The sequence below is a fragment of the Nicotiana tomentosiformis genome, chromosome 2, assembly GCF_000390325.3.
Source record: "Nicotiana tomentosiformis chromosome 2, ASM39032v3, whole genome shotgun sequence".
NCBI lineage: Eukaryota > Viridiplantae > Streptophyta > Magnoliopsida > Solanales > Solanaceae > Nicotiana > Nicotiana tomentosiformis.
Window position 1 is genome coordinate 167340706 of NC_090813.1, and position 21820 is coordinate 167362525.

At 38.5% G+C, this 21820-nt stretch overlaps 1 protein-coding gene across 1 annotated transcript; it reads left to right on the forward strand.

Annotated features, from left to right (window-relative positions):
- Positions 1 to 10346: 10346 nt before the first annotated feature.
- LOC138906032 (uncharacterized) lies at positions 10347 to 12947 on the forward strand. The gene is made up of 6 exons (XM_070194551.1): positions 10347 to 10388; positions 10543 to 10708; positions 11527 to 12092; positions 12165 to 12335; positions 12549 to 12768; positions 12862 to 12947. Exons 1-6 carry the CDS (start codon positions 10347 to 10349, stop codon positions 12945 to 12947), a joined length of 1251 nt encoding a protein of 416 aa, XP_070050652.1.
- Positions 12948 to 21820: the final 8873 nt, after the last annotated feature.

The following is a 21820-nucleotide window of genomic DNA, read 5'->3' on the forward strand; positions in this document are numbered from 1 at the left end:
TTATGACCGCGCGAAGCGCGGATAAATTTAGTAGTATATCTATATAAAGGAGGGCCAATAAGTGCTGATATGGCACCTCCCTTAATCCAGGATTTACATTTATCTTTTTCCTGATTTTTTTGCCTTTTTCCTCATTTTCCCATTTATTCACAATTAAAAGCGAAACGTTTCATTTGTGTCTAACAGTTTCTGTAGTTTCACTTAAAAGCCAAGCGACACTTATTGCAGAGGCCTAAACAGTTTCTTTTTCTCATTTATAATGCCGAAAATATATTTGTGATAAACATAACCAAACACTCCAATTTTTTTGTGTTAAACAACAAAAAATTCTTAAATTGTCAAAAGAGAGAAAAAAGAGTGAGAATTTTGTACTATTCTTAAGATGCGTCAAGGATCGTCACTTCCGCGAGAGAAAGAAAGAGTGAGAATTTAGTAATATTCTGAAGATGCGTCAAGGTTCGTCACTTCCACGCCGATGATTTCTGCCAAACAAAAGCTTTCACTTACCAGATTTTGGCCCAAAAAATTGAATTTCAGCTCTTTAAAAGAAACAACAAATTCTCATGCGGTTTCTTTGGCTAATCGCAAGAAACTTCTTGAGGTTTGAGCATAACCTGGTTGGTGAAGATTAGTTTCTTTTCCTTTTTGAACTAATGCATTCTTGGAATAAACTGTATGGTGCACAATATCTTACTCTATCCTTGAAAAAGAAATACTTTATTTTTTTTATCTAGAACCGTAACATTATTATTTAGAGGTATTTATAGTTAACAATGACACTTTTATATTATTACTGCAGGAGAAGCACTTTCATATTAAAGATTTAAATACTCGATATATGAAACGTATTAGTTTGTGCACCGAAGATATATATAATGTCTTTTTTAAAAAAACAATTTATGTAGGAACTTTCTAGATAGATTTTGGTGGTGCTTTACAAGATTTTGTTCTCTATAATGTGATAGAGGAAAGGAAAAATAATATCATATTTAAGTCGAGAAACAAGTGTATATATGACAACATATATTTTAAGAGGAGTGAACTTGGGGGTAGAGGTAAATAACGATTAAGAATCAGTTTTTTTTCCGGTGACAATAATTGACTATACGTGAATCAGTTTTCATGAATTTTTATTCTATATAGGCTCTTAATATTTCGGTTCTCTTTCCCTTCCCCACAATTGATGTTTATTACTATGGATGTATTACTGTTAATGATGGATATATTGCATTATCACCAACGAGATAAAAAGGCTGGAACCTTAGCTACACATGTCGAGGCCTTCATTTCCACAAATATAAGGGAAATCCATTGAGAAACAAACATGTTTTACATAGAGGATGTGAGTTCTATGGACGGCCTTCCTACAAACCACCATCAACCTCTCATATGCTCGACACTTTTAAATTCCGAATGAGTGCCTCATAAAAAAATTTGATCAGTCTGCGTGGAGAGAGGATTTATGTACGTTACATATTTTGCTCTTTATATAATGAGAGTTGGAACAGCTTTGCTTTTCCAATTGAGAGATTGCTTCTCTTGTAATTAATTTTTTGTTTTATTTTTTCCACATATAATTTTTTCCTTCTATATTTGTTCTTTTTTGTATATACGTCCTGCCTTATATTTGTGTTTTATTTTTTATTCTGGATATTTCATGTTTATTTTTGAAGAAGTTTATATGTTTTTCCCTTCTTATTTGTTCTCCTGCCTTAGATGTCTGTTTTATTTTTAATTTGGAAAAATAGTCGTTTTAGTCCTTTTGTTATTGCATAATTTCGGTTTTAGTCCTTGTGACATCTTATTTAATACATTGAACCTTTAATTAACCAAAGTGAGTGATTATGGTACTTTTACTCGTGGAAGTTAACAGTGCAAACAGAACGTTTACTACTACAGAGGGTAATTTGGGTATTACATCTAAGAGCTTATTAAAAAAACCTAATTTTGCGAAAATTTTAAGAGCCATGACAATATTCTATTCTTTCTTGATGAATTTACTGAGCTTAGAGAGTATACAATAAAAGGAATGTCGATTTTGGTGTACATTTCTTATGGTTCCTCTTTATAGCATCGAATAGATCATGAAGAATTCAGTTAGAAGTTTCTGTAATCACTTAAAATGTTCTTGATGGTCAAGCTTACATCGTACATGGTTTGATTCATTGTAACGGATTTTGGCATTTGTTTTGCATTAATGGATTCGAGGATGGATCAAAATCTCTCTCTGGCCGTGAAGTTGTGGACCTCTGGGTTGTATTTGCACTAATCTTGACGAAGCCAAAATTTTCACTAAGAAGTGTCAAAATATAAATAAGTAAGCTTGCAAAGAAATCAAGGGGAATTAGTATATAATATATATAGATAAATATTTAAAATTTAACCATCTATGTAATTTTTGGACGAAGGGATGTCAATTGGCTCCCCTTACTAATGAGTGGCTATGCCATTGCTTAGAGTTCGATAATAAGCATTTCTCTAAAATAATAACAAGAAATTAAATTCTAATTTTGAATGTATTCCATGTGTTCTTGAAATAATTTCATCTTTTTTTTTTTCATATAAAACAAAAGAAAAATCACTATTGAAGAGGTATCCAAGAAGCATTCGATGGATTCGCCATTGTTGTATGAGGTTGTTTCCCCCCAGGATACGATGTTGCCTATGTGCATATATGGTTTGGTCAATGGGGTTACATATACAACCATGGAAAAATTAAGATTCTAGCTGTAATACTCAAATTACCCTCCATAGTAACAAACATTATGTTTGCAATCTTAACTTCGGTTAGTAATAGGACTAAAATCACTCACTTTAGTTAATTAAAACTTAGATGCGTTAACTGAGATATCACAAGAACCAAATCCAAAATTAGACGATAACACTCGGGGACTAAAATAATAATTTTTCCTTTTAATTTTTGATATTTCATATTTATTTAGAAGCTTATATGATCGCACGAAGCGCGAAGAAATTAACTAGTTAAAAACATAATTTAAACCATGCACGCAACATAAAGCAAGAATTTTGTGCACGTTTTTTGCAACGAAAAATTTGAAGAGAATCACTCACGATATGTTTACAATCCTTAGTTTTTTAAGGGAAGATAATAAGGGGGCAATAGAAAATATTTTTCTTCTCTAATTTTTTAGGTGTTGCGTTTCCTTCATCGTTTATAGAAAGTAGAGTTCGACCTCCTTCAAGAAGATAATCCCTTGGTAACTTGTGGTAACCATCCTAAGGGTTGAGATCCAGTCCAATAAAATTTCCTCAAGTAAAAGTTCAATAGGGTATTCATATGTTGACACGTGCTCTGAACAGTAGAGATCTTGAATAAGGGAGAGAGATGATTGAAAAATTATTTGGCTGAAAATTCTAAAGAATTTTGAAGATGGAAGAATGAAGAGAGGAGAAAGTGAAAATTAAAAAGAGGACTTGGTGTGTTAAAAAGAGGACTTGGTGTGTGTGTTATCGTAGTGGGAAATTGGGAATAGAGAAAAGTTAGAGAAGAAACTTAACCATAGTTAAAGACCAAAGAGATCCTCACAGTTGAAATTATATTGGAACACATGTCAAGTTGACAGTCAACATATAAATGCTCTATTAAACTTTACTAGAGGGAGTTTTACTGGACTGGATCTCAATCCCCTGAGGGAATTCCCTCCGGTCAAAGTTCAATAGGGCATTCATATGTTGACACGTGTTCTGATATAGTTCAATGGTCAGGATCTATTTGGTCATTAACTTAGGTAAATTCTTCTCTAACTTTTATTTTCCTCTTGGAGAATCCAGACTAGGACCCCTTTTCTCCTTAACTTTCCGGCATGTTCGACATTTTTTTACTAATTCTGAGATGTTCTATAACGAATTAACAATTATGAATAATTTAATTCATGTATTACATGTAATTCAATTCTAAAATGGAATTAAATCATATTATTAATAAATAAATGTGTTCTTAGGAAAGGACAATATACTGCATTCAAACCTTCAACCAAAATAGTGCTTGATACGGGACTCGTTACGACAAGAAGAAAATTAATCTTGAATAATCTAGAACGAAAGAGAACAAACAATTATCAAATCTATAAAGAGAGGATCTTGAAGAAGGGAGAGAGATGATTGGAAAATTATTTAGTTGAAAATTCTAAAGGATTTTTGAAGATGAAAGAATAAAGAGAGGAGAAAGTGAAAATTAAGAAGAGGACTCGGTGTGTATTATCATAGTGGCAAATTAGGAATAGAGAAAACTTAGAGAAGAGACTTAATCATAGTTAAAGACCAAAGAGATTCTGACCATTGAAACTATATTAGAACACGTGTCAACATATAAATGCTCTATTGAACTTTATTGGACGGAATTTTACTAGATTGGATCTCGACCCCATCTATGAAAATGGATGAAGGAAGGAGACCAAGAATAGATGCAAATTTAGGTCTTTGATACAAGTGGAGGCGATCAATATGATTTCATAATTAGTTGGTATGCTTGAATAATAGAAAGTTCTCTTTCTAATTCTATTTGGATTTTGTCCGGTGAATATATCAAATACAATCAAGCAGAATTCAACTGTGATGCTAAAATACAAATTCCAAACAAAAAAAAAAGGTTCTTGTAAGAAATATTTATAGAAACGTATTAAGATAATAAAATGTTTACGGGCCACTTAGCTATAGAATACTATTTATTATTTTTTGCCGACAAAAAGTAACTAATGATATACAACACATACAATATATTTAGGAAAAACAATAATGGGGTGGTTGGAATTCGAGGCAATATACCAAACTTGAGAAAAATTATATGTAATTTGGATTAGTTTGAAGTTAAAATTTATAATTAAAATCGAGTTATAATTTTTTTTCCACAAATGTATCTTTATATTTCACATACATACATGGATATACACAGATATACGGGAGATACACATGAGATAAATAAAGAATATATAAGGGATACACGGAAGATATATAGTTATACATGGCATAAACTTCATCTCGAACTGTTGCTCAAATTTCCATCAGATCGTCCCAAAATTGAGATTTAAACTACTACGTATTCCAATAACACTAATTCGAAATAAATTCTAATTTCAGAAATTCGAATTCTCGAAATCAAGATTAATCGAGCGTCAACGGTCATGACTTTCAACAGTGCTTCAAGTTTCAAAAAGCCAATTCAATTTCTTACCTCACATTTCCCACTTCAAATTTGAACCCAAAACTGATTTTGCTTCAATAATTTTCTCAAAAGTTCGTTTCTTCGAACAACTCTACTACACTATCTCTTTGCAAAGTGTAATCTGAAGGTTAGATTGTAACGTCCCGACTGGTCGTTTTGAGCTCTAGCATGTCGTTCAACGGTTTGAGGTCTTTAGTAGTTTTACTTCATGTATTACGATTTGTACGTGTGGTCGGAATTGAATTTCGGTAAGTTCGGAGTTGATTTGGAAAGAAAATTCTAATTTCGGAAGCTTTAAGTTGGAAGAATTGACTAAGGTTTGACTTTTAAGTAAACAACCTCAGAATCGGGATTTGAAGGTTACAATAGGTTCGTATGATGATTTCGGACTTGGGCGTATGCTTGGGTTGAGTATCGGGTGGCCCGGGAGTATTTCGACGCTTATTGTGAAAGTTTGGTATTTTGAAGGTTTTAGAATTTTATAAGTTTGGTTTGAAGTGGATTTTGATGTTATCGATGTCCGTTTAGGGTTCCGAGCCTTGGAATAGATTCGTAGCATGATTTGTGACTTGTGCGTAAAGTTTGGCATCATTCCGGAATGTTTTGATATGATTCGGACGCGTTTGTCGAAGTTTGAAAATTTGAAAGTTGAAATAAAGGTTTCGAGCATCGATTCGTAGTTTTGATGTTGTTTCGTGTGATTTGAGGCCTCGAGCAGGTTCGTATCATGTTTTAGGATTTGTTGGTGTGATTGGACGGGATCTCGGCAGTTTCGGGATGGTTTCGGGTCATTTCCCCATGTTTTGCTGCTGCTGATGCTGGTTCTAGTGACGTTCATTTCAAACACGTGGTGGTTATCGCGTTCGCGAAGAAGGATTTTTGGGGCAGGTGGAAATTGCTCATCGTGAACGCGACACAGAGGTCGCGAACGCGGAGAAGAGCCTGAGGAACCTACGTGAACGCGACTGGGTGGTCGCGAACACGGAGAAGGATCGAGAGCTGGGCCTGGAGTCGTTCAGCCTTCGTGAACGCGACGCTTCCTATGCGAACGCGAAGGGCGGGGGTCTGTAGGCTTCGCGAACGCGACATGGAGGTCGCAAACACGTAGAGTAAATTTGGAGGCAGTGACTTTTTGCCTTCTCGATCGCGAAGAAGAACGGGCCTGGGCAGATTGTTTAAAATCGGGGTTTTGCTCATTTCACTCATTTCTCTCTTGGTTTGGGCAATTTTTGGAGAGCTTCAAGGAGAGATTTTCATTATCTATGGCAAGTTAAGTTATTCCCACCTATTATAAGTTAAAAACATGGATTCTAAAAGGATTTAAACATGAAAATTAGTAGAAATTGTGGGATTTTGGTAGAAAATCTAGAATTTGGTATTTTTTTTTTATTATTTTGACCACGAAATTGGACATGGAATTTGAAATAAATCATATATTTGAGTTCGTGGCGTCATGGATAAAGTTTATCTTTGAAAATTTTTAGAATCCGAGTACATGGGCCCGATGATTGACTTTATTGACTTTTCAAGCGGAGTTAAAAATTATTATAAATTGATTAATTATAAGCATTGGAGTATATTTTGATTGAATTGCACATTGTTTAGCTAGTTTCAGATCGTTTGGCTTTGAATTTAAGAGTTAAGAGGGGCATGGGAGCCGGTTATGGAACTTCGGAGCGAGGTAAGTCTCATGTCTAACCTCGTGAGGGGAAAACTACCCCTAGGTGATATTTATTGTTATGCGCAACTAGTTGTGGGTGATACGTACGCACGAGGTGACGAGAGTCCGTACGTAGCTAAAGCATGTTTATGTCAGGGTAGACTTAGGACTTTATCATGTAATAATTGAATTATTTGAACTCGTTCTGCTGGCTTAATTAATTAAAGTTATAACTGAAATTGATTTAGAGATAAATATATGTATACTAGGCCGAGCCTTATCACTTTGAGTTGTGGGCGAGTTATTTGAGAAACGGTAAAGATTATATTCATTTTGTGCTCATATACTGTATTGTAAGCACGTGTCTCGTAATTTGGTAACTCCTTTCCTTTCTTGTGGAGCGGGCCGAACGCCTTAGCAGTATAATAGATGCATCTATGGTTCGTGCCGCTCGACCCTCGGCAGTGTATACATTATTCTGGATCGGGCCGAACGATCTCGGCAGAATCGTGCGCTATATCGCTAGTAGTCCGAATATTCACGAGATAATTTCTCCGCTGATGCCCGGTATTTTATAGGGTATTCCTTATTTATTTAATATTGTCACTTGACATTTTCGGAGCTGATAAGGTAGAATACAAGATTGAGAAATTCATATTTTAAAAGAAATATTTGAAAAATTAGGTAACTTACAGATTTACCCCATTATGGTTGTGTGCTTCACATCTGCTTATTGTTTTATTATATTGCTTTGTTGGACCTCTAGTAAGTGTCGATGTCGACCCCTCGTCACTACTTCTCCGAGGTTAGGCAAGATACTTACTGGGTACACGTTGATTTACGTACTCATGCTGCACTTCTGCACTAAATGTGCAGAATCTGACAGGTTCATTTGGTGATCATCTTGGCGCGTAGGCGCACCTGTTGAGGGCACTTTATATGAGTTGCATACCAGGCTTCGCATCGCAATCTGCCGAGTCTCCATCATGCTATGTATTTTATCCTGTCTATTTACATTCTGGACAGATATTGTATTATTATTGTACTCCTTAGAAAATGCTCATGCACTTGTGACACCGGATTTTGAGGTTATACCAGTTGATGCTTACGATATTGTATATTATTATTGCCTTCTATTTCTTTTATAAACTACAAATGTTGTACGTTCCCGTGGATTTAGAAGTGTAAATCTCCTTCCTTATAAAAATCTATATTTTCGAAAGTAATAAAATGAGTAATTAAGTTTGATAAATCACCGTTGACTTGCATGATAGCGGCGTTAGGCGTCATCACGACTTATAGTGAATTTTGAGTCGTGATATAAATGTACTCGACATTTTAGCTACTGCATCAATAATTTTTTATTTATAATTATATCTATTTATGACTTGGGTATTAAAGAGAAGAAGGGACGTAACAAGATGGAAAATGTTTTGGGATCACCAACCCTATTCTCTTGACTCACGAGATCATAGAGATTTAAATTTCCTAAATGTTTTGAAAGATGATGAAGGGTTCTCAAGGATGCGGTTGGAACTGGAGTTTTAGCCTCAAAAGCATGAGCTTGTGATTCTCTTAAAAAGTAGAACGTGTTATAAATATATTATATTATGAATATTTATTTAGTACTCTATTGTAAATAAGCTTCCTGAATAAGCTTATTTGTATGAGATTCCGCCGTAAATATGTTTATCTATTTAATACTCTATTGGAAATAAGTCGCCTGAATGAGCTTATCCTTTCGGTACCCCATTATGGATAAACATTATCCCCGGTAGAAGATTATCCATATCTAGTATAATGAACTTATTCTTTTGCTACCCCGTTATGGATAAACATTGCCCCCGGTAGAAGATTATCCATATCTGGTATAATGAGCTTATCCTTTCGGTACCCCATTATGAATAAATATTACTCCCGGTAGAAGATTATCCATATCTAGTATAATGAACTTATCCTTTCGGTATCCAGTTATGGATAAACATTACCCCCAATAGAAGATTATCTATATCTGGTACAGTAGCAGCTTATATAGCAGCTTGCTTTTTTCTATAAATAGAGAAAATTTCAGTTCATTATGTACATAAGTTTGAAATTTGAATAATATATTAATTTCTCTCTATAACTGTATTTAATTTACGGTCTTTATTTTATAACGATTCTATTCTCTTATATTAGAAGCAACAGTTGGGATTAAACCATCTGTGTCATCAACATGCCTATATGGCCATAAAGTGACATCTTGGGGTCACACGTGGCTAATTGAGCAAAATATTTATAGTACACATATACTATCTATTGTGAAAGTGAGACCCATTCAAGCATTTATTCAAAAGGAGCTCTATGGAGATGCATATATAAAAACGTGGCATGTGATTTGTGACTGTAAGTGTAATTTTGTATCATGTGAAAATGGAGCAATTTCACTAGCTAAAAAGTTACTCTACAGTAGCTCCTATGTAAAGCTTTTTGGTGTGTTGCCCAATTTACCCCAGTGCTTATGTCATCATTAGTCATAACCAATAGTATCTCTCAATAGTGTACCACGTCATGTCGGCCTCACTTATCTGCCACTACCCTTGCTCTTTGTGTTCCTCGCCATATTAACCCACGTATCTCTTTATTCTTTTAATGTAATGGGATTTTCTTTAAACTCAAATGGGTATTTTATTTATTTTCATAAAATAAAAGTTTACTTGGAGGATTCATTTGAATAAAATGAGCTTTAAAAATTTGACTATAGTTTGATAGCATTTTGTTTACCGGAAAAATCGGATAACGTTAGATTTTGTGTATGGTTCTAAGGATATGCGATACAATTCGATATAAATCGTGTAGAGAAACAAAGATACGTATATTCTTGATTATGAGAATGCAAATAGTGGACAATAAGAATGAATGAGATAAAGTAAAGCAAACACAAAGGGATATCTTTCAATCTGAGAAGTGATTTTTTTGTCTTTCCCCTTTAGCTTACAAGGATTCCTCATTTTAGAGAACAGGGTTATTACAAAAAATAATAAAATAAAACACATAGTGGAAGGCCCATGATGACTTATCTCTTCCTTGATTCCCACCAAGATTCTCTCTCTTGGTGCGGTCGCAACGACTCTTGTCTGTGAGCTCGATACTGGCTCGAGCTCGTTACTGGGTCGGGCCTTTCGGTCTTGGCTCGAGTCCGACCTTCGAGATGGGCGTCGCGCATTTCCGACCTCGAAGCAGTGCCTTGCAGATCGATTCGGCCACGGGCTCGATAGGGTTATCGAGCCGACTCCTCGATTGACCTTCGGGCTCGAGGCTCGCTAGTACCGACTTCGGAGCTCACTCCCAAAAATCTCATTTCGACTTTTTAACACTCGAACTCGATCAAACGTAGGAAGGACGAAATCTATTTCGACCGTATACAGATAGTCCCCTCGTTTCTCACGAAGGATGCAGTGAGAATCGACGTGATTTTTGGTGGTTCGATCAGGTCATAAGCCGACATTTTCACAGAAATCGATTATGACGTATGCGATAGCTGTCCTATCGATTCAGCCTTTCAAGGTATTTAATGCTTGTCAGATGGCGGTCGGCCACCTGTGATATTGAACCGTCACGATGCGAGCCTATAAATAGCTCTTCCATCTATCATTTACTTCTTTCACGCGTTCACTCCCCTAAATTTTCTCATCTTTTTTTCCTTTCTTGTTGCTACCAGAGTTTTGGTGTCATCAATTTTTCACTTTCCTTTGTCTTTATTCCTCCCATATCAATGGCCAAGACTTCGAAAACTGTGCCTCAGAAGGAGAAAGCTTCTTCTTCACGGCTGTCCGGCGATAAGGCGCCGGTGGAGCCGTCCACCTATGACTATATTCCCGGCCCGTGTACTCTAAAGATCAATTTTAAGGTTGAGAATCCTTCATCCGTCCCTGGTCGATGCGAGCACGTGTCGATGTATATGTGCTCTATAACGGAGGGTCATCTCGAGGCCATTAGAAAAGACTGTAACTGGGGTTCCGAGGTTGTGTTGCAAATTCCATCCCCCGAAGAGAGTGTCGTCACCCATGTGGAGGGGTTTTTAAGTGTTTACACTTATCCCTTCACATTGGGTCCGGTCGACCCGGTGATCATTGATTTTTGCAAGAGATATCAGGTCACCCTTGGTCAGATTCATCCCTCTGTGTGGCGTATAGTAATCCTACTTCGCTTCTTCTCCACCAAAGCCGGGGGGATGGATTTTACCCTGAATCACCTCATACGGTTGTATCGGCCTCAAATCTTTCGAGGATTAATCAGACTTCATCGTCGGGCATCGAAGGCTTTGATGTTGAGCATCGACGAAGACAAGAATCAGGGTTGGATGGGGCGTTACATTCGGGTGAGGACCCATGACCTTATTCCGGAAGAGAAGATGTCATTCACCGAGGAATGAAATTTCAATCGTAAGTTGTTCTCATAAATAATTTTTTTTTTTTTTTTGATGTTTCTTCCCGATATACAGCTACCCCTTGGATGCCACAAGCGGTGCCCGACCTCGAGGATTGGGTTCAGAAGTTAGCCTAGACTTCCTCTTATGCCGAACGCGCTTGGCATGATTTGGCTAAAGGCAGATGGGAAGCCAAGAACCATGGTAAGGTTTTACTTCTCGTTTCCTTCGAAGCGCTCTTTGTTCTCTATTCGTTACCGATTTTCTTTCATGCAGGCGTAACCAAGGATGCCGTTTTGAGGCCTTCGAGCGGTGAAGAAGGAACCAAGTCCCCAGTCCCGAAACCGGGGAAAGACAAGAAGTGCAAAGCTGCCTCTCGATCAGAGGGCCCCAAGTCCGAAACTCGAAGGGTGAGGAGGAAGGTAATTGCCCTTTCGATTGACTCGGTCCAACAACTGAGAGAAGAAGAAGAAGACGAAGAAGAAGAAGAGGAAGAAGGAGGTGCCTCGGCCTTGGTGTCCCGATCTACCATAACTATCGAGGTCACCGAAGCTCCTGAACCGATGGCAACTGTACCGATCGAGGTTGAATCCGGGATCCCGAGTCTTGATCGGAACGCCCCGAGTGATTCACTTGGGACTATGACAATGGGTTATTCGCCTTCTCCTCCCACCTTTTCTGAGGAGGCATTAAAGGAAGCTCGAGAATTGAAGACCCCCGATATGGGCGGAGGCTCTAGAGCAGGGGATCCCTTTCGGGATTGCTTTACTGGAGTCGGTGATGCTTCCGATATCGGGGACGCTTCTCTTCTACTGGAAGAGGCCCAACGTTTCATTACTTGGGTAATGACTTTACTATACTTGGTCTCTTTGTTCTTTTCCGAATTTGACTAGTGTTCTTTCCCTACTGTGCAGGCCATTAGTAGATTTCGGGTCGACCTTAGCCAGTGTGAGGTCGAACTTCAGAAGGTCTTGGGGGAGAGAGACGCCTTGCGGCTTCTTTGTAGCCAAAAGAATGAGGCTATAAAGGACCTCCAAGCGGATTTGGCTAAGGCTCATGAAGAAGAGGCCGAACTAGACAAGCAGGTGAGCCTTGTTCTATTAAAGTATGGGTTTGACTCGACTGTGGAAGTTAACCCTTCGTTGTCTCAGCTGCAGCAAAAAGTTGAAATGATCGGGTCACTTCGATAAGAAGTCAATCAAATCTAAGCCGAATGTAATCGGTGGAAGGAGACTATCGATCGCCTGGCTGCGGAAAAAGAGACCATTTTGACCAACTTATTATCGGCCGATGTCCAGCTGCGAAACGTTAAGAAAAAGAGTTCGGCTCAAGCTAAGAGGATCGAGGATCTTGAAGCCCAGCTTGCTGAGGCCAAGGCCGAGGTTGAGTCGTCGAAAATCTTGGCGGATAAGTCCATTGCCATATATCGGGCTGATGTCGAGGCTTCTCAGATGGAGGCACGAGAGGCGGCGGATACTGCCAACACCCGAGCATACTGGATTGCCGAACTTTCCAAATGTAGGTCTCGGAGGGAGACCCTCGAGGAGATACATGTTCGGGGTTTCGACCTTACTGAAGAAATAAAAAAGGCTAAAGAGCTCGAAGCTAAAGCTGAAGCTGAAGCCTTGGCTTCTGATGGCGATGATGATGACGATGACGGTAGCAAGAGCGGATCCGAGGGTGATCAGGAAGATTAGTTCATAGTTATGTTTGTAATCATGTAGAAATTTTTGTATATAGACAACTTTGGCCGATTTGTGCAGACTTTATGCGTGCCTTTACAAATGTTTTCACAAGGATCTTAACAATTCAATCAAATTTGGACTTTGTAGTCTCTATTATTGATTTGTTCAAAGTGACGTAGCCCTTGGGCTTAACAATTGAGTTAGTGATTTGATCTTGAAGAAATATAATCCGTAGGTGTAATAGTTGAGTGAGTGCTTTGCTTGAACTCGAAGTGAAAGTAGCCTGTAGGCTTTAATCGTCGAGTGAATGATTCGAACTCGAAGTAATGTAGCCCGTGGGAGTGATGGTCGAGTGAGTGATTGCTCGAACTCGAAATAAAAGTAGCCCGTAGGATTTAGTCATCGAGTGAATGATTCGAACTCGATGCAATGCAGCCCGTAGGTGTAATGGTCGAAGTAGCCCGTAGGCTTAGCGATCGAGTGAGTGCTTGCTCGAACTCGAAATAAAAAGTAGCCCGTAGGCTTAGCAGTCGAAGTGAATGATTCGATCTCGATGCAATGTAGCCCGTAGGCATAATTGGTCGAATTTAACTTGATTCTGTTTGCATAATAAATCTCAAAATAGAGGAATTTTCCTTGGATATAAGATGCCGATAAAGAAGAGAACTTTCTTCGCACGTTATTACACGTGTTCATGTTCCGCGCCTGGGTTCGGGCCATTCTACATGATCATGGTTCGTTTCGACCATTTGGCTCTTATAATGTTTCCTATTGGAACCCTGTTATTGTGAAATAACTCTCTTGCATCTGAACTCGATGTGTTTGAGGGCCTAATGCCCCCTCAGTATTCGAGGCGATTGTAAAGAGGCCTCGGATAATGTTGTAAGTGCAGCACGATCAATGGTTGCCTCATTAAAAACCTTGCCGAAAAACCCATTTGGGATAAAATTGGTCTAAGGGAAAAAGAGTGCAACGCATGCTTTCAAGCGAAAGATCCATCTTATCCCTTGTTCGGACTTCTACAGGGGTCAGTTTTGAAATATAAACGAATATGAAAAGGTCGTACCTTAGCAGTAGTACCGTTTTAGATGTGATACATTCCAGCTGCTTGATAGCTATTTGCCGTTTATAATGCCGAGCCTGTACGATCCCTTTCTGATGTTCTCGAGCACCTGATATGGTCCTTCCCAATTCGGTCCTAGTTTTCCTTCGTTCGGATTTCGGGTATTGATGGTAACTTTTCTTAACACTAAATCCCCAGGCTTGAAATGGTAGACCTTGGTTCTTCGGTTATAATATCTTTCGATTCGCTGCTTTTGGGCGGCCAATTGGACGAGAGCAGCTTCTCGTCTTTCGTCCGATAGTTCGAGGCTGATATTCATAGCCTCGTTATTTGATTCTTCCATCGTGAATCGAAATCTGGCACTGGGTTCACCAACTTCGACTGGTATCAATGCTTCGGACCCATATACTAAGGAGAATGGGGTCGCCCCCGTACTGGATTTTGACGTCGTCTGATATGCCCAAAGGACTTCGGGCAGGATTTCTCTCCATTTTCCTTTAGCGTCGTTCAACCTCTTATTTAAGTTTTGAATAAAAGTTTTGTTCGTTGATTAGGCCTGTCCATTCCCACTGGGGTGGTATAGCGTCGATAGTATCCTTCTTATTTTGTTCTTCAAGGAATCTTGTTACTTTGCTGCCAACGAATTGTTTTCCATTGTCACACACTATTTCGGCGGGTATCCCGAATCGGCATATGATATGATCCCAAATAAAGTCTATAACTTCTTTCTCTCTTATTTTCTCGAACGCCTGCACTTCAACCCATTTAGAAAAATAGTCAGTCATAAATAAAATGAATTTGGCTTTACCTGGGGTCGATGGCAGAGGGCCGACGATATCCATTCCCCATTTCATGAATGGCCATGGGGATAGGACTGAGTGGAGCTGCTCTCCGGTTTGATGGATCATTGGTGCAAACCTTTGACATTTGTCACATTTACGAACAAATTCCTTCGCATCTTTGCCCATATTGATCCAATAATACCCTGTTCTGATTATTTTTCGAACTAATGTATCGGCTCCGGAGTGATTCCCGCAAGTACCCTCGTGCACTTCCCGTAGGATGTAATCGGTATCTCCCGGACCCAAGCATACTGCCAACGGTCCATCGAATGTTCTTCGGTACAGCGTTCCGTCCGAAGCCAACGTGAATCGAGCAGCTTTAGTCCGTAGGGTCCTAGAATCTTTAGGGTCCGATGGGAGTTTTATGCTCTTTAAGTATTTAATATACTTGTTTCTCCAATCCCAGGTTAAGCTGAGTTCGATGGCCCATTTGGCCAGTCGGCCTGATAACTCGGGTTTGTGCAAAATATTACGAAGCAGGTAAGTGGTTAATACGCATATGCGATGACATTGAAAGTATGGCCTTAACTTTCTAGAGGCGCTTATCAGTGCAAGTGCCAATTTTTCTAGGAGCGGATATCTAGTTTTCGCTTCTCCTAAGGTTCGACTCATATAATATATGGGGAGTTGCGTACCTTGCTCTTCTCGAACTAGGACACCGCTTACCGCGACTTTCAATACTGCCAAGTACAAACAAAGTTTTTCGTCTATTTTTGGAGTGTGAAGTAGTGGTGGGCTTGATAGATATCGTTTTAGTTCCTCTAATGCTTGTTGGCACTCCGGGGTCCAAGCAAAATCATTCTTCTTTTTGAGTAGAGAGAAAAATTTGTGACTTCGATTAGATGATCTTGAAATGAACCGGCCTAAGGCTGCAATCCGACCCGTTAGCCTTTGTACGACCTTCATGCTGTCCACAACGACGATGTCTTCGATGGCCTTGATTTTATCAGGGTTAATCTCTATTCCCCGATGTGACACCATGAAGCCGAGGAACTTGCCCGAACCGACCCCGAAAGCATATTTTTCGGGGTTGAGCTTCATGTTGTATTTCCTCAAAATTTCAAACGTTTCCTGCTAATGGGTCAACTGGTCCTCTACGTGCATGGATTTAACTAGCATGTCATCAATATAAACTTCCATTGATTTTTCTATTTGTTCTTCGAACATTTTATTTACTAGGCGTTGGTAAGTAACCCCTGCATTCTTTAGCCCGAAGGGCATCACATTATAACAATACGTTCCATATTTGGTGACAAATAAAGTCTTTTCCTGGTCCTCCGGGTTCATCTGGATTTGATTATACCCGGAATAGGCATCGAGAAAAGTGAGGATCTCGTGGCCGGCCATGGCATCGATCATGCGATCGATGTTGGGCAGCGGAAAGGAATCTTTGGGGCATGCTTTGTTCAAATTCTTATAGTCCACACACATTCTAAGTTTGTTAACTTTTTTAGGCACTACAACTACGTTGGCTAACCATTCGGGATATTTCACCTCCCGAATGGACTCTACTTTGAGAAGCTTGGTTACCTCGTCCTTTATGAATACGTGCTTTCCCTCGGACTGGGGTCTTCTCTTTTGCTTCACCGGTCTGAACCTGGGGTCCAAACTTAGCCGATGCATCGTTATGTCCGACGGGATCCCTGTTATATCTAAATGGGACCAGGCAAAACAATCAATGTTATAGATAAGAAATTGAACGAGTTTCTTCCTGAGTTCGGGGCTCAACCCTGTTCCCAAGTATACCTTTCGCTCGGGCCAGTGCTCGATTAATGTGACTTGCTCTAGTTCCTCGATTGTTGATTTGGTGGCTTCAGAGTCATCGGGAATCATGAAAGATCGAGGGACCCTTTGATCATCATCCTCTTCGATCTTCTGGTTATCTGGCTGGGTCGAAGCCAATGTCTGTGATTGCTATTTGGTGTCCCGTTCTCCTTCCGAGCCAGATCCTTTTATCGACAAAGGTGAGGACATTGGTTTAGCTTCCTCGACGGTGAACATTTCCTTTGCGGCTGGTTGTTCTCTGTACACCATTTTGACACCTCTCGATGTCGGAAATTTGAGGGCCTGGTGTAGGGTTGAAGGTACAACTCTCATGTTGTGGATCCATAGCCTTCCGAAAAGGGCGTTGTATCTCATATCGCCTTCGATCACGTGAAACTTTGTTTCCTGGATGGTTCCGGCCACGTTTATTGGTAGGATTATCTCGCCTTTGGTGGTTTCACATGCCATATTGAACCTGTTTAGAACTAGAGTTTCGGGTATGATCTGATCCTATAGGCCGAGCTGCTCTACTACCTTCAATCGGATGATGTTGGCAGAGCTACCTGGATCGATTAACACACGCTTAATTTTAGTTTTATTCATGAGTACGGATATTACCAGTGCATCGTTATGAGGTTGGATGACCCCTTTTTCATCTTCATCATTGAAGGACAAAGTCCCCATGGGTGCGTAATCTTGAGTCCGAAATCGCTTTTCCCTCACAATCGATGTTTTAGTGCGTTTAAGCACTAGTCCCTGAGGGGTATCGATGCCGCCGATGATCATGTAAATGACGTGATGCGGTTCTTCTTGCTCATTTTGCTTGCTGAAATCCCTGTTTTTAAAATGGTTCTTCGCCCTATCACTCAGAAATTCCCGAAGGTGCCCTTTGTTAAATAAGCGGGCTATTTCCTCTCTTGGTTGCTTGCAATCTTCCGTTCTGTAGCCATGGGTACCATGATATTCGCATGTTTGATTGGGATTTCTTTGGGCAGGATCGATCTGCATGGGTCGAGGCCATTTAGTGTCTTTGATGCGTCCGATGGCCGACACGATAGCGGATGAACCAATGCTGAAGTTATATTCTGATAATCGAGGTGCTTCTATAGGATCAACATATTTATCGAAGCCTCTCTTACTCATAAGTCCCTGAGAATTTTTCCCTCGATCAATCCTTCGATTATTACGAACTGTATTGCGTGCTGAACCGTTGTTCACCCGATCTGCGACGTACGGTCGATATCGGTCTCTGTTCGACCTTTGTTCTCTGTCGATCTCCTTTTGGTTTTTAGTAGTTGTCCTGTTCTGATTCACGGGTCCATACAGAGCTCCCAATTGATCATCCTCGACCCTAATTTTTGATTGGTATCGGTTGTATACATCTGCCCAAGTTATCGCTGGATACTCGATCAAATTTTGTTTCATCCGATGCGATGCTGTCGAACTTAGCTCGTTCAACCCTTGGGTGAAAGCTTGTACGGACCAATCGTCTGTGACCGGTGGTAATTCCATGCGTTCCATTTGAAATCGGGATACGAATTCCCTCAGTATTTCATTCTCCCTTTGCTTTACTTTAAAGAGGTCTGATTTCCTTGTTGCAACCTTTATGGCACCAGTATGTGCCTTTACGAATGAATCTGCTAACATGGCAAAAGAATCGATGGAATTTGGTAGTAAATTATGATACCAGATCATCGCTCCCTTCGAGAGGGTCTCCCCGAACTTTTTCAACAACACGGATTCGATCTCATCGTCATCCAAATCATTACCTTTGATGGCACATTTGTAAGAGGTGACATGTTCGTTAGGATCGGTCGTATCGTTATATTTGGAAATTTCGAGCATACGGAATATTTTGGGGATTGGTTTTGGTGCTGCACTCGACGGAAAAGGCTTTTGTATGAATTTTTTCGAATCAAGCCCTTTTATCATTGGTGGAGCCCCCGGGATTTCATCGACCCTGGCATTGTATGTTTCCACTCTCTTGTCGTTGGCTTCGACCCGTTTTGTGAGTTCCTCGAGCAATTTAGTAATTCCGGGAGTAGTCCCCGATTCTTGCTCGTTTGATTTCACTATGGCGAGCTCTGTTATGGGGGTGACATCTCGAAGTGGATTGGAATCCGACCTGCTTTGTGCGCGAGTTTGGCTCTGTAACTGAGCTATCACTACTTGTTGGGCTTGTAGCATCTCGAAGATCATACGTAAGCTGGCCCCAATTTTCCCTGCGTTTTGGGTATTTCGGGCTACGGATCGAGTACCGCCCTGAATGCTTCTTTCCGGTTCGGAACGCTGATTCGCCTCCAAAGCTATTTGTGAATTGACATCCAATGGTATTTCGGCTCGAATTTCGGGTACTTCGATTCGAGCCTCGGTGCCATCGTTAATTGGCCTTCCGGCCACGGGTGCCAAGTTGTTGGTTTCATCTTGAAGGCCGGCTTCGTGGTCGATAAGTAAAGCCATTGCTGATTTGAAGTTGTAAGCTGGCGTGTACTTTAGATTTGTATCAAACGATCACTATTACCCTTAGCCCCACGGTGGGCGCCAAACTGTTTACCGAAAAAATCGGATAACGTTAGATTTTGTGTATGGTTCTAAGGATATGCGATACAATTCGATATAAATCGTGTAGAGAAATAGAGATACGTATATTCTTGACTATGAGAATGCAAATAGTGGACAATAAGAATGAATGAGATAAAGTAAAGCAAACACAAAGGGATACCTTTCAATCTGAGAAGTGATTTTTTTGTCTCTCCCCTTTAGCTTACAAGGATTCCCCTTTTATAGAAGAGGGTTATTACAAAAAATAATAAAATAAAATATATAGTGGAAGGCCCATGATGACTTGTCTCTTCCTTGATTCTTGCCAAGATTCTCTATTGGTGAGGTCACAACGGCTCTTGTCTATGAGCTCGATACTGGCTCGAGCTCGTTACTGGGTCGGCCTTTCGGTCTTGGCTCGAGTCCGACCTTCGAGATGGGCGTCGCGCATTTTCGACCTCGAAGCAGTGCCTTGCGGATCGATTCGGCCACGAGCTCGATAGGGTTATCGAGCCGACTCCTCGATCGACCTTCGGGCTCGAGGCTCGCTAGTACCGACTTCGGAGCTCACTCCCAAAAATCTCATTCCGACTTTTTAACACTCGAACTCGATCGAACGTAGGAAGTCCGAAATCTATTTCGACCGTATACACATTTTAAAAATTCTATAGTGTCGAACTGATGTATATCTCATGCTTCCACAAAATATAACCACTTCAATTAAATTCAAAATTTTCTTAAATCAAATTGGTTACAACTTTACTTTGCTGATTAGCGCTATCAAATACAAATATATACAGGATTAACAGAAAATGAGATGGTAAAAAATCCAACATAAACTTATTTTATTTTTAAAAAAATAAGGATCCATGAAAGTTTAGTTATAAAAAAAAGGCATAAAAAAGAAAAAAAAAACTAATGTCAAAGTACTACAAACTCGACAACCTTACCTAAACAAAAATAAAAATAATCATTAATCAACTTTATGTAGAAAAAAGGTAAAAATATATTGTTTGACCTTAGATAAAAAAATTTTACTCTAAAAATTGTATATAAATAGCTCCAAAGAAAAATTATATTAATCTGGACGAAATTTCGTTGTAGGAAGATTCTACATTATATTCAGGTGAAATCATTCTTTAAATGTATTTAGAGTTTGAGGAGTGCTCTAGCCAGTTCCTAAAATTCTAAGTTTAACAGCAACAATTGAGCTCGAGTATAAGAAAATTAATAAGTTAAAGTAAAGAAGAAACAATACACTAAATAAAAAATAATATATGAGTATACATATATACCCGGATAAAGTTTAACTACATTAATAAGTTAATAATTTAAATTCATATTCATCAAAAACTTTTACAGTATGAATTCATAAAAGTTAGTAACAATAATATATATAACATTTTGCAAGTTAAGTAGTTGATAGTGCCCTAAATGAATTTAGGAAAATTAAATTGAAATTATTGATTTTTTTTCGTATTTTATATATTACACCTTTGAATGTTTTAAGGTGTTTTATTTAGAATACATTCAATTTATCATATTTTGGCAGTCGGTCAAAAATAATATTTTAATTATATAATTAAACAGTTTTAATCTTTTATCTTTACTTAAATTTAGCACTTTTGATTTCCGTTATATTTAAAACACACAATAATAATTGTATTTGAAAAAATTAACTTGTAAAAAACATATGAACTATCTAAATTGAAGAAACATCACGAAAGACTTTTCCATAATCATTTCCCCAATTCGTATCTTAAGAAAATACATAAGATTAAAGTCGACAATAAGGTGTGTTGTTGAAGGTCCGAATGAGACATAAATGTTGATTCAATCACTATTTCATACTATAATGGAAGGTGGAATGAAGCGTATCGTTTTCCCATTTTGGTATGAATTGGGAGAAACTGTCCCAATAACTTTTTTACTTTAAAATTCAAATGACTTCATATTTCTTAGAAGCTAATTTTATTATCAAACATAACTACTCTCATGATTGTAAAGTATATCAGAGAGACCAAAAGTGCTAAAATATGATAAATAACAAGGATTAAAATTGATTAAGTATATATTTTAAAAATCATTATAGACCAATCCTCAAATATTTGGGGCTATTTTTGTTATTTTCTCTCCTAGACATCATATGATCTGGGAGTAAATGAATATCTATGAAGTGTGTTAGATACATTTGAAAAAGAGTTTGGTGAGAATATTATACGTAAAATTGTAATGTGTCAAATGTATTTGCGTACAAGTTGAAGGGCAAAGTATGTATCAGGCCAAAATTATTTTACCCTCTAATCCGTATTTAAGTCAAATAAAATAAGACAAAAATACTTAAATAAGAAAACAAAGAAAACTAAATATTAGCAACATTTATGAGTTTATGATAAGGCTTGATTATATTATAACGAGCTTACATTCGTAAAGTTGCAGCATTTGAAAATATGAATAAATATTATTTGAAATTTGAGTCAATTAAAATTTTAAGCAAGTTTAGCTTTTGTCTGGAAAAAGAAAGAAGCAAATTCTTTAAACTTTGCCGGGATTTAATGAGCATTTAAATCATTCAAAAGAATTAATTTAAATAGTCATCCACCCAACTATATGTTTAACTAATAGATGTATTATATATATATATATATATACTTCATTTATACATAGAGGAGCAA

Excerpts from the sequence above, each read along its gene's own strand:
- LOC138906032 (XM_070194551.1), top strand. The coding sequence starts at position 10,347 with ATGACGTATGCGATAGCTGTCCTATCGATTCAGCCTTTCAAG. Across the intron at positions 10,709-11,526 it reads TGACTATATTCCCGGCCCGT|GCGTAACCAAGGATGCCGTT; the intron begins GTACTCTAAAGA and ends TCTTTCATGCAG. Across the intron at positions 12,336-12,548 it reads AGGCCGAACTAGACAAGCAG|CTGCGAAACGTTAAGAAAAA; the intron begins GTGAGCCTTGTT and ends GCCGATGTCCAG.